The 14,067-nt window shown below is 42.6% G+C and overlaps 1 protein-coding gene across 4 annotated transcripts in view; it reads right to left on the bottom strand.

Moving 5' to 3' along the window:
• The window catches only part of LOC132404259 (solute carrier family 2, facilitated glucose transporter member 11-like), a 41,536-nt gene extending 28,029 nt beyond the window's left edge, over window positions 1–13,507 (bottom strand). Inside the window, exons 1-6 of one of the 4 annotated variants that reach the window (XM_059988388.1) lie at window positions 12,974–13,507; window positions 12,312–12,494; window positions 12,016–12,091; window positions 7,596–7,714; window positions 3,110–3,208; window positions 2,865–3,025 (exon numbers count right to left, since the gene is read on the bottom strand). In XM_059988388.1, the coding sequence (XP_059844371.1) occupies window positions 2,865–3,025; window positions 3,110–3,208; window positions 7,596–7,604 (269 nt within the window). In that variant the 5' untranslated portion in view covers window positions 7,605–7,714; window positions 12,016–12,091; window positions 12,312–12,494; window positions 12,974–13,507. The other 3 variants (XM_059988387.1, XM_059988389.1, XM_059988390.1) reach the window with 3 other exon arrangements.
• Between the last annotated feature and the right edge of the window lie 560 nt (window positions 13,508–14,067).

Genomic DNA, 14,067 nt, shown 5'->3' with positions numbered 1-14,067 from the left:
TTTAAAAAAGAAACTCAGTAGTAGACAATAGACAATAGGTGCAGAAGTAGACCATTTGGCCCCTCGAGTCTGCACTGCCATTCTGAGATCATGGCTGATCATTCACTATTAATACCCAGTCCCTGTCTTGTCCCCATATCCCTTGATTTCCCTATCCATCAGATATCTATCTAGCTCCTTCTTGAAAGCATCCAGAGAATTGGCCTCCACCGTCTTCCGAGGCAGTGCATTCCACACCTCCACAACTCTCTGGGAGAAGAAGCTCTTCCTCAACTCTGTTTTAAATAACTTACCTCTTATTCTCAATGCCCTCTTGTACTGGACTCTCCCAACATCTGGAACATATTTCCTGCCTCAATCCTGTCAAATCCTTTAATTATCTTAAACGTTTCAATCAGATCCCCTCTCAATCTCCTCAATTCCAGCGTGTACAAGCCCAATCTCTCCAATCTTTCTGCGTAAGACAGCCCTGCCATCCCAGGAATCAACCTAGTGAATCTACGCTGCACTTCCTCAATTGCCAGAATGTCCTTCCTTAAACCTGGAGACCAAAACTGTACACAATATTCCAGCTGTGGTCTCACCAGAGCCCTGTACAAATGCAAAAGGACATCCTTGCTCTTGTATTCAATTCCCCTTGTAACAAAGGCCAACATTCCATTTGCCCTCTTCACTGCCTGTTGTTCTTGCTCATTCACCTTCATTGACTGGTGAACTAGGACTCCTAGGTCTCTTTGCATTTCTCCCTTACCTAACTCTACACCATTCAGACAATACTCTGCCCTCTTGTTTCTGCTTCCAAAGTGGATAACTTCACATTTATTCACATTGAATGACATCTGCCAAGTATCTGCCCACTCACCCAGCCTATCCAAGTCTCCATGTATTCTCCTAACATCCTCTTCGCATGTCACACTGCCACCCAGTTTAGTATCGTCAGCAAACTTGCTGATATAGTTTTCAATGCCCTCATCTAAATCATAAATCGTAAAGAGCTGTGGTCCCAATACAGAGCCCTATGGTACCCCACTAGTCACCTCCAGCCAATCCGAGAAACACCCATTCACTGCTACCCTTTGCTTTCTATCTGCCAACCAGTTTTCTATCCATGTTGAAACCCTGCCCCCAATGCCATGAGCTCTGATTTTACTCACCAATCTCCTAAGTGGCACCTTATCGAATGCCTTCTGAAAATCTAGGTATACAACATCCACTGGCTTACCCTCGTCTAACATCCTTGTTACACCCTCAAAAAACTCCAACAGATTAGTCAAGCATGATTTGCCCTTGGTAAATCCATGCTGGCTTGGCCTAATCCTATTTCTGCCATCTAGATGTGCCACTATTTCGTCCTTAATAATGGACTCAAGCATCTTCCCCACGACTGACGTTAGGCTAACAGGGCGATAGTTCTCCGTTTTCTCCTTCCCTCCTTTCTTGAAAAGTGGGATAACATTAGCCACTCTCCAACCTTCAGGAACTGATCCTGAATCTAAGGAACATTGGAAAATGATTACCAATGCATCCGCAATTTCCTGAGCCACCTCTTTTAGAACCCTCAGATGCAGACCATCTGGACCCGGGGATTTATTAGCCTTCAGTCCTACCAGTCTACTCATCACAGTTTCTTTCCTAATGTCAATCTGTCTCAATTTCTCTGATATCTTAGGACCCTGGCCCATCCATACATCTGGGAGATTGCTTGTGTCCTCCCTGGTGAAGACAGATCTAAAGTACGCATTAAATTCTGTTGCCATTTCCCTGTTTCCCATAACAATTTCTCCCAATTCATTCTTCAAGGGGCCAACATTGTTCTTAACTATCTTCTTTCTCTTCACATAGCTAAAAAAGCTTTTGCTATCCCCTTTTATATTCCTGGCTAGACTGAGCTCATACCTGATTTTTTCTCTCCGTATTGCTTTTTTAGTTAAGATCTGCTGCTCCTTAAAACTTTCCCAATCATCTGTATTCCCACTCATCTTAGCCCTGTCATACTTCTTTTTCTTTAATGCTATACAATCTCTGATTTCCTTTGTCAACCACTGTGGCCCCTTCCCCCTCTTTGAATCCTTCCTTCTCATTGGAATGAACTGCTTTTGCATCTTTTGTATTATGCCCAAGAATATCTGCCACTGCTGATCCACTGTCTTTCCTGCCAGGGCATCCGCCCATTTAACTTTGGCCAGCTCTTCCCTCATGGCTCCGTAATCTCCTTTATTTAATTGCAACACTGACACCTCTGATCTGCCCCTATCCCTCTCAAATTGTAGATAAAAACTTATCATGTTATGATCACTACTTCCTAATGGCTCCTTTACTTCAAGATCACTTATCAATTCCTGTTCATTACACATCACCAAGTCCAAAATAGCCTCGTTCCTGGTTGGCACAAGCACAAGATGTTCCAAAAATACACCCCTTAGACACTCCACAAACTCCCTATCCTGGGGTCCAGCACCTACCTGATTCTCCCAGTTCACCTGCATGTTGAAATCTCCCATAACGACTACATTACCTTTAGCACATGCCAATGTTAACTCCCTAATCAACGTAGCAACCCTTTATTGGTTATAGTGGAGGTCAGCAGATCCTCCATCTATGGCCACAATGCCGTACTGATTGATCCATGTGCTGTTACTCCCTCCCCTCCTCATTTCCCATTACTCCTAGATTCCATGGCTTCCTCAGGGAAAAGACGTGGTGTTGGAACGACCTTAAGTCAGCCACAGAAGAAGAATTAGAAATTTGCCTGGCTCTTGGTCCACATTCACAAATCAACATTTTGCCATGGGAGGGTCCTTCTACCACTCATAACACATAATGATAGGTAATAGTTAAGCCAACGTTCCTACTGTAGCTCCTACCTGCCACAGGTTATGGCCATGGGTCCAGCAATAATTGCACCGACCAATCCTCCAACACAGAAGGCAGTTATGATGATAGTCCAGAGCAATGTGATTACTGCACTTTCCAGAGGTTTGCCGTAACGCTCGATCCAGGTTTCATTGATGAACATTTGAATAAACTGCAATGTTGAATTAAAACAAAGTACAGTGTTGATTCTGAAGTGCTACCAATCATTTCAAGTTGGCCATAGCTCTGAACTCACGATTGTTGGTGCGTTAATGATCGTCAGGTTCAACCCATACTGGAAGGTACCACCAATACAGGCAGCAAAGATGGTCAGGAGGAGACCCCTCATTTGCAGCTAAAAGGAACAAAAAAGAAAATGGAAAGGATTACTTCCCAGCAAGCTTTTCCACACCTACACTCAGAGTTTCACTAACATTATCACCAAAACAACATCTCAGGTGATTTGTCCTTCTCCATACTTATTATTCACAATTTTGCAAGTAGTGAAGTGTGAGTGGGTCACAACCTTATGGAAGATGTAAACACAAAGTACACTGCAGATGCTGTGGTCAAATCAAGACGTACAAAAAGGCTGGATGAACTCAGCAGGTCGGGCAGCATCCGTTGAAAAGAGCAGTCAGCGTTTTGGGCCGAGACGTTCCTGACATTCGGCCTGAAACGTTGACTGCTCCTTTGAATGGATGCTGCCCGACCTGCTGAGTTCATCCAGCCTTTTTGTACGTCTTATGGAAGATGTGAAGCCACTGTGTCCGAGGGTATAGCCTGCTTCAGTTTCACCATTCTTACAGCTGCACCAGCAATGAGGCTGTTTAGTCTCAGTGCTTCAATTCGAATGTTTGGGAATACAAGAAACTGGTCTCCACTACGCCTCTCATCAAGGGCACATCCCACCCCACAATCCACAGTAACTACAGGAGGTGCTGCCTCGAGAAGGCCACATCTATCAACAAAGATCCCCGTCACCTGGGCCAGGTCGCTTTTTGCAACCACCATTGAGCAGAAGGTACAGAAGCTGCAAGTCCCTCCCGCCAAGTTCAGAAACAGCTACTTCCCTTCAACCATTTGGTTCTTGCACTAACTGGAAAACCTTAATCACCACAATTTAGCTGCATTATGAACAAATGCCACTAAAATGGATGTTTTTTTGCTCTAATTGTAAACTTCTGGTAAGATGGTGGTGCGTTCAGACGCAGCGGCCTCTTGGGGTCCAACCAGTTTTTTTTGTCTTTTTTTTTAAAAGAATTGCAAGATTATGCTGGACACCGAGAACTTCAAGCATGACAGGTTTACCCCATCAGCAGCAAGTGGACTTGGCGCTGACTGTGTTACTGCCTGCCACAGAAAGGCAGAGTCAGTGCGCAAAGGCAGTGTGTCGTCTAACAGAAAAGACTGTCTTGGATGTATCTCTTGCAATCAAAGACCCTGCTGGACATTGGTAATGTAAAATGGTGCAAGTCTGTTTCCTTTGTTTATTGGTGAGACAGACAGTGTGGGGAGCCGTGCGGCCTCAGTTGTAGCACAGACTTGGCCTCAGGCTGTGGGCTTGCCTGTTGTAGCAAATCTGCACTGGAGACACTGAAGGCAGTGCAGCGAGGGGTCCAGGTTGAGTTGAGGCAGGACCCTCCCATCCATGCTGCCATCCCACGTTCAGTCGGTGGAAGGACAAGCTGGATTGTGTACATACATTCATTGCGGACTGTTGAAAACTGCTTGTTCTTGCCAATAACACCCATCCACCATCGATTTACAAGACATACTTCTCAGTGACTTGAGCCAATTAATATTATTTGTGCGACTCTATGTTTACTTGCTATCCTATATGTGCTGTGTGCTGTTTATGACTGTTGGTACTGTGTTTTGCACCTTGGCCCTGGAGGGACGCTGTTTGATTTGGCGGTGTTCTTGTGTACTCTTGTCTGGTTGAATGACAATTTTACCACTTACAGGGATAAACCAGGCAGAAAACTTATCAATAACAGGGAAGATCTTAGAAAGTAATCTTAGAAAGTAATCTGAGAAGCAGGATTGAAAGATAGATAAAATAGACATAGCCAGCATAGTTTTGTTGTGAGGGTGGAGCAGTTTGACTCAATTTTTGGAAAAAATATGTGACTGTCTCCTATTGATTATAGGAGGCAGGATTTTTGTGTGTTTGGAAGCTTCTGGCGAGTGAAGCACACAGTTTTCTCACTGTTATACACATTAATGATTTAGATATGAACGTAGCAGGCATGATTTGTGTTTGCGATATTGGTGATGTTTTTGATAATTGAGAGTGGTTAAATGTTGCAGAACAAAGGCAGATGGAATTTAATCTTGGTAAGTGTGGTGTGATGCATTTTTGAGGGCTGGTCAGACTAGGCCATGCAGAATAAATGGCAAAACCCCAGTGAGTACTGAGGAACAAATGGACCTTGGTGTAAACATCCAAGGATACTTGTAGATATCAGCACACATAGAGAAGGTGAAGGCGGCACATGGTACACTTACCTTCATTGACAGAAAACAAAAGAGCAAGGAGGTTATGATACATTTGTCAGGCCAAAGATGAAGCACTGTGTACAGGTCTGGTCATCACACCATAGGAAGAATGTAATTGCACTGGAGAGGGTGCAGAAGAGATTCACCAGGATTTCAGTTCCAAGGGTGGACTAGGCTGGGTTTGCTTTCCTTGGGATGAATGAAGCATGCAAAATTACACGGGTGTATATAGGGAAGAAAATGAGAAACATTTCCTCACAGCAGAGGAACTATAGCCTTAAGTTTAGAGGAAACATATTTTTCACCCAGTATGGTTATAATGTGGAACATACTGACTGGATAGTGGAGGCAGTTAATCCTAAAATATCATACTGAGTTCTTGCATCACCAAGGCTTACAAGGCTATAGACCAAGCACTGGCAAATGAAATTAGTATAGAGGGTCAACACAGTCACATTGAGCTGAAGGCCCATTACTGGGCTCTTTGAACATGACTCATATGCAAAATTGGTGGCTCACAGTGCTGATAGTGGATCAAACATTGTAAAATCCTTAACACATCAAAAGAAGCGGAAGCAAAAAATGAACATGTAAAATTTTGACATGATAACTTCATGATTCTTGCTCATCTCATCTGTACAAAGGGAAAAGCAACTGAACGATAATCTCACAGTCCCCACCAATATTAACATCTCGACCCCTCTAACATGTGGTCTGTGGGTGACAACAAGACACTCCGACAGTATAGAAGCAATCGCCTTAACTGATGGTAAATGAGAAGGGAAGGAAAATTCATGTCAAGCTGGTTAAAGTTTTAACCCAATCTTGTATCTTTCCAAAACTGTGCTTAGCAGTATGATGTAAAAAAAAAGCATTGACCCTTATCAGCTGTAAGATTTAATAATCTAGTATTTACATAACAACATTTTTGCTCTATTTCACTAAAAGCATTTTTACTTCACGACAATCAAATATACAACTAACTTTTACTGAAATGGCCCAATTGATATTATAAACAGGAGGGGATGCCCCAAACTTTGTGACAGTTTTAGTGGTTACTCTGCAGCACGGAGATGGACTTGCTAATTACAAAACCAGGTTATTTAGACAGCAAATACAGTCAAAATTGTGATAGTCATTGGTGAATTTGGGAAGGCAATAAACTGCTTAAGCGATAGGTAAATGTAACAAAAGTATTTTAAAATTCATTCCTTGTTATTTTAGGATACAGCAGCAAGAGGTATTCGCAAACAAAGGAGGCAGCATTGTAGGGGTTTTAAAGACAATCAGAAATTGCTTTATTAGAGTGAAACAAAGAATTAAATACAGAAAGAGAGAAAAAGGACTCACTCAGCAGTAGTCATAATCTAGCCTAGAAAACTTCCACTTGCACAAAGAAATTGTGTAAACATTTACCCCTGCACGTTTCCTGACAAATACATTTTTTGCCACTATCTATGTTCAAGGCTGGCGACTGGTACTCACACCACTTTCTCAAAACATTATCACATCCCAGACTAACATCATTTTGTCTTACAAGCATCCACTTGCTGTTAGCCATTTTAGCGTATACCAAGGAGGAATCACATTTAACTCTTTCTTCACAGTACAGCGACAGTACACAAGAGTGGTTATATCATAAGGAGTGAGTACAGAACAGTAACTTACAATAAGCCACTGTTTCATCAATGAATTATCAGGGTGAAAATTAAAAGCTAGTGATAAATCTCCTATTCTTGCCTGTAAAAGTAGTGCGGGGGGTGGGGGGAAGCAGGCTCTGAATGCGATTGGGCAGACTGCAGCTCAGTGGGAAGGAACAATGCACGTGAAGTTCCAGTACAAGAGCAAAGAGGGTGGTGTGTTTTCTGTTCATGTCACACTTACTCTTCCACATCCAATTCATGACTACAATTATCCACAGGACAACCATGCTACCAATGTCTCAGGCTCAGTGCTTCATGGCTCAAAAATGGTCTTTCACTAAAAGGTTCCCTGAACAAAGCTCAACGACGCAAAAAATGGACAAAATAATTTATTCCACACAGAGAATAAAGGATTTTGCCCACCTCTGAGCCATGAAACATTTGGTCCATAATAATTCAAAAGACATCTGACTTTTCAAATGGCATTTCTAATACATTCTCTATTTCTTCAATGCATTTCTTTAATGTTATTGATCTGACATCACCACTCAATGTAATTTATAGTAATTTCCATCAATAATTGTACAAATAACTTACCAAATCCATTTATAGACTTCTTCTGCAAGATGGTTAGGTGAGAAGTCAAGATTTAAGGAAGTGGCAGCATCAAGCAGCAGGAAAATCAAGCCTCCTTTATAGATCCAGAGCTGAGTGATCTGTTGTATTAAAGACAAAACACTTGAACTTGAGATAGACATTGAACACTACCTGATTCTCAAAGCCGTAATGTGCATTCCCTCCGCTGCTCAACATCCACTGAATGGGTGATAAAGACGAAAAATAACATACTCCTCCACATTAAAATCACCAGCCAAACATTCCCCCAATATATCATCCCATCGTGTTTCTTATCACATAGATTTATATTTCTTATAATGACACAAAAGACCCTTTGACCAATCCCATAAGTCCCATTTTCCCTCTTTATTTCCCAGAACCCCTGCAGCTTGTTTCCCCTCACACCATTTACACACTGAATGGTGACTATACAGTAGTCACATGCTATTAAATTGTCAACAAGTGGGAGAAAACTGGAACCCCCAGAGGAACTTTTTGGCTACAAGAACATGTGTAACTCTGCACAGACAGTGCCTGAGAAGCAAACTCTAATCCCTGGAACTGTCAGACAGTAAGACTAACCAAACTCCAACGTACAAATGTCTTTTAGAGACACTTGTGAAAGAGGTGTTCAATATGGCAGGAACCAAATTACTTGTGATGTGAATAGAAGATAAAAGGAACTAAAATGACTTAAGTGAACCGAACAAGCAGAGAAAAGGTCATTTGAACCTCTTCTTCTGAGGGACAATCTGTACAAAAGGGACGGGCTGCATCGTAACTGGAGGGGAACCAATATCCTGGCTGAAAGGTTTGCTGATATGACTCGGAAAGTTTTAAGCTAGCTTGGCAGGGGGATGAGAACCAGTACACCAGGTCAGAAAGCAGAGGAATTGAAAGGTAGGTAGATGTCATGATCAGTAAGAACAGGCAGGAGCAAGGTGATGGGATGGATTGGTTTAGAGTGTCTTTCAATGATAGATGTATTGTGGGTAAGGGTGATAAACAGAGCATGGATCAGTGCCTGAAACTATGAATTTGTCCCTATTAATAAGACTTGGTTAAGAGAGGGTTTATGCTCCAGGGTTGGGTATTGGAGAAAAGTAGAGAAACTGGTAAAAGGGAAGCACAAGTTGCGCTATTCATCAGGGACAATATCACAGTTGCACTCAGTAGAGAATAATGAAGGGTTACATCCATATGGGTGGAACTCAAAAATATGAAGAAAATTTAATTACTTTGATGGGAATGTACTACTGATACCTGCCACCCCCAACCTCCATTCCCCGGCTCCAAACAGCCACTGGGACATTGAGAAACAAACATGCAGGCAAATTAGGGAAAGATGGAAAAACGAAAGGATTGTTGTAGCGGATGACTTCAACTTCTCAAATTTAGATGACTGTAGATAACCCAACAAGAGGAGGGGGTCATTCTGGACCAGGTGTTGTGTAATGGGCCTCGCCAAGTGACTGACCTTTCAGTGAAATAAGAGTTAGGGAACAGCCTTAAGATAGCTGTAGAATAGGACAAGTATGGATGCTGCGAGAGAGACTGAATTGGAGCAGAACAAATTATGAGAGTATCAGGCAGGAACTGAGATCGAATATCGTTTTTCAGGATCAAGCACTCCAAACATCTCCCTGTCAAACAAACCCAGGGTTTGTGCTTTGTCTACGTTACTGCAGAAGGCAATTCCTATGATGGCACCAGACCTCTAGTCCATTCTTAACCACTAGGCAATGACAAATAATTACTGAAAAATAAATTTTTCCAACAGCTATCAATCTACTCTGATGACATTTGTAAACACAGTGAAAGTATACTTTATTTGCAGCAACAAAATGGAACCTGTATAGTACTAGAGTGCTTTGCTAATAGTGTTCATGAAGTAGGTCTGCAAACAACCCCACCAGCGGATCTGCACAGGATCCAAGGACAAGGGCAAGGGCACCATTCAGGCCAGATTCTTTCTGAAACGTGGAAATGAAAGGGAGAAGACCAAACGGTAAAGCATAGAACATGTTACAAGAAATTCCATGTTTGCTTTCACACACCAGAAATCCAGTTCTAGTGCTCCCTTTCAATTCTCCTGATGCACTGGAAAAGTTATCATTTTGAGTCAAATCTGAAAAATAAATTAATTAAAAGTGCAGAGGTATTAACAGAAATGACATCAGATAGTCCAGAAAATCTGCCAATTTGACATTAAAGTCTAGTGTGTACTGAATTTTTGGAGCCTTTACCGAATTGAGAGAAACCACAGGATTCCCATATCTCTTTCTGCAATCTGGTACTGCCTCAGCTGGGGTTCCAGACGAGGTCGCTAGGGGTTCTGAGAGAGATTGCGATGAAAAGAAATTGCTTTTGCAACATGGAATGTTAGCACTTGCAGTGGTGGGCAGTGACAGAGTAGCTCTATTAGCAATCTCCTGACAGGCCTCTCACCCCAGTACTCAGTAGGACCGTGTTTGTTTGGTTGAGTCCATTCTCAATTTTTGACGCGAGACAGGGCAGGTCATTGACAATTGGTGAGCACTCTATTGAATGGAGGAGAGGACGGTAGGCTGATGAGGAGCGTGAAATGGGTTTCCCGAGTATTGAACAGATTCGCCCAACTTGGGCTGTGATGTCAGCCTCTCCCTCCCGAACTACCTCCCCCAACCTCCCCTTACAAGCTGCCGACTAGCTTATAGTCGGACAAACTCTACCAGTGTAGAAGAAAATTGGAGGGAATTTTTCATTCTAAAAAAGGAATTTTTATGTGCAGTGAGAGGTTTTGTTTTTCTTGTTAAAAAAATAGAAAATCCTGATGTTGTCACAAAACACTGTTTTCTTCACAGGGAGGTGCTAATGTCAAAAACTCTTGGAGATGAAATGAGAAAATTCTGGATGATGCTACAAAAATGGTTAACTTCAGTAAACAAAGACCAGTTCATTTGAGAATGTTTAAAAAACTGTGTTAAAACCTGGACAAGGAGCACACCAATCTCCTGCTACGTGCAGAAGTCCGGTGGCTTAGCACAGGAAGAGTTCTTAACAGGGTGTTTTTGCTGAAAGGTGAATTGGAGGAGTAATTTCAAGAAAACAGTAAGCTAGATTTTGCTGCATGCTGTGAAATTGAAGAATGGCTGCAGAAACGAGCCTACTTAGAAGACATTTTTCATCATATGAACCAGTTGAACAAGTCTCTGCAAAACCCTGGACAAAATCTTTTGACTTCAAGTGACATTGAATTTAAAAGGAAACTGAATCTTTGGAAAAATCATGTTGCAAAAGGAAATCTTGAAATGTTTCTGCTTGGGCTTGAAAATGAGAAAGGATATCAGAAAGTCTCAAGTCTTATTGAAAACCACCTGGAAGAACTTCAGCACAAAATTGAACAGTATTTTTCTCCTTTTCAGCACAAGTGTATGACTGGGGGAGGGATCCTTTCTCTGAATCTTCTGTTCAGCCTGAGAACTTGGCTTTGAGGGAAGAAGAAGAACTTGGTGAGCTGCAGACCGACGTGCACTCAGGATGAGATTTACTGACCTGCTCCTGGAAAAGTTCTGGATTTCTGTGAAAGAAGAGTATCCTGCCATTCATAGAAAAGCTGTGAACATTTTGCTACAGTTTTCAACTTCTTACATGTGTGAGCAAGCTTTTTCTTGTTTAGCATACAGTAAGAGCAAGGACAGAAATTGTCTTATTTCAGTTGAAGGTGAAATCCATAGGTACTTATCTCATGTTTGACCCAGAAATGATTACTTGTGCAGCAAAAAACAAGCACATTTTTCACATGCTTGGCCTATATTTCAGTCTAATCATGTCACTTAGTAAGAAAACATTTTTTTCAAGACCTTGTATAAAATTGTGTCTTGGGTATATTTTTATTCATATTGCTTTGGCTTATGGCTTTTAATAACTTTACTATTCAACATTGTCAATAAATTTTCATATTGTAAACAATAATTAAAAACAATTTACAACTTTAGCTAAATTAAATCTACCTTTAGAAAAATATAATTCCATTTTGGCTTGAGCCAGTTATTTAACAGAAAAGTATTATGTTTGCCTTATGAATTTTAAAAATTTATTAAAGGGAAAGAAAGAGATTCATTTCATGAAAGGCAAGCTAAGCTTGACAACCCTTTTTTTTCCCCAAGGTTGGCCAAAAATTCATTCTCTACTCAAAAGAGCATTGACAATTACTATATCTACATCTTATTGATCACACTAGCCATGAACTGTAGATATAGTTTTACGCAGGGTTTCCTTGAGACCTTCAAATTATTTCAAGGGTTCCTCCAGGGCAAAAAGGTTGAGAAAGGGTGTTGGTGTCTTGCCCAGGGTTAAGTTTACCGTGGATACAAAGTGAACTAGTATTTACTGCCCAATACTAATGAAAGTAACTCACTTTTAGATTTTCGCAAATCACAAGTAAATGCAGGAAGTGCTTTTCTTCACCAGGCACTGATTTTAATGGGAAACAGCTGTAAGAAACACAGGTAGATATTCCAAACTGTTTTGCCATGTAAAATATTTTTATATTTTCTAATTGTTTGTTAATTAAGATCAAATATTTTTAAATACTCCGAGATTTTTAAAATTTCTCAAGTAATATTGCCTTTGTTTAATGCACTCTAACGGATTTTAAGAATTACTGGTGAATTTTTTTGTGGAAAAATTCTATAAAGTGTAAATATAGCTTACTTCCTGGTTTGCCAGAGGGTCTGTTTCAGCTCAGTAACGCGTGTTTTTCCCCGTCGGTGTGGTCTCGTCTTGACTGTCCGACCAGATGGCTTCCAAGCCCGGGAATTTGGGGAACCACCCGAGAGAGATCAGGTTGCAACCTCAGCTCCTCAATGCCGCCAACACACTGAAGAGGTGGAACGACTGGTAGAAATGCAAAGTGGTAAAAGGAGGAGGAGACATGGGAGACTGCAGATACCGTCAACTGGAGCAACGGGCAATGCGCAGAATAGCGACTATGGATGCAGAGGACCAATTCATGCATCAGGACACGGGGTACTTGGGGGAACTGAGTCAGAACGCTTCTGTTGACTGGGTTACAGCCTCTGTCGCCGGACCTCTGCCATCATTATCACTTTAGCATTCCTATGCGCACTACCACGATTTGTACTATTCCGGTACTTCTGCGGTCGTCGCTATATTTATTACTTCCATGCTGTTTACTGTGTGAAGTGCACACGAACAAGGAATGGGGGTACCTGAATCTATTTCTACGGCCCTTCTCCATCACGGATACGGCGGGCTCGCTTCACCCGAGGTCGCCGGTTGGTGTTCCGGTATCCCGGTGTCTGACCCGCTCCCTCAGTCCACGCTCAACCATCGCTGCAAGTCAGCAAACTCACCGGCATTCCTGATCCTGTTCACTTTGCTCCTCCTTGAGTTATTTCTCCCACTGATTTGTTGCCGTGTCGAGGGCTGCCTTATTCAGTCACCCGCCTGCCGTCATCCTCCGGGCGACAGGGGGCAGTGTCGCGGCGCCGCCGTCATCCTCCGGACGGCAGGGGCCAGCGTCGCGGCGCCGCCGTCAACCTCCGGACGGCAGGGGGCAGCGTCGCGGCGCCGCCGTCAACCTCCGGACGGCAGGGGGCAGTGTCGCGGCGCCGCTGTCATCCCCCGGACAGCACTGGAAATTAGGAAATTAGGACAGCAGGACGTTTCATCTCCACAACCGCTTCCTGGTTCACCTGAATTTGTCCGACCATGCAGTTACCGTGGAAATAGGGTGTGATCGTCTCCCGGTGAGACCCTGATGCAGAGTCTGGCCCGAAACGTCAACTGTTCACTCTTTTCTATAGATGCTGCCCGACCTGATCTGCAGCCGTCTTCCCTGTGAGAAGTTTGATTGTAACCGTTGTTGGGTCTCCTTGAAGCCCACTGACATAAGTTTTTATTGATTCAAAATGAACTCTATTATAAACAAAATATTTAAATGAATAAACCGTGCAGTGCCTTTTAATTCTTTACTTTCAAAGGCAATGCGTTCATTACTGCTGTGTCACATTCCTACACGTCCATAGCACTGTTGCCACACGTGGCTGCCTGGGGTTGCATACGACTATGATAATTGTGGGACTTCCTCCTCCAATCTGGCCCATCCGTCTTCAGTAGCAGAAGAACCCTAGACTGTTCTTTGCCCACCGAGCTCTCGCGGTGGCTGTGCCAAAGCTTCAGGGCATCCCTCAGTTGTAACAGGGTTAGTTGTAACGCACTTGGCTGCCTGGACGTCAAGGGCAGGCGCACCCATCACTGCTCTAGATACCAGTTCCCTGGTCCACATTCCGATTGAGTTAATGATGATTTCTGATACTGAGTAGCCCTGGAGAAACTCCATCTAGAACTGCAATTTGGTTTATTATTGACGCACGTGAAATGCTTTCCTGCAATTCGTTCATTCAGCTCAGATTCAGACATCCCACCCTGCAAAAACTCATTCAGG

The sequence above is a fragment of the Hypanus sabinus genome, chromosome 13 (assembly GCF_030144855.1).
Source record: "Hypanus sabinus isolate sHypSab1 chromosome 13, sHypSab1.hap1, whole genome shotgun sequence".
NCBI classification, from domain to species: Eukaryota; Metazoa; Chordata; class Chondrichthyes; order Myliobatiformes; family Dasyatidae; genus Hypanus; species Hypanus sabinus.
The sequence above is the reverse complement of the archived record's forward strand: the minus strand, read 5'-3'. Positions and strand labels throughout refer to the sequence as shown.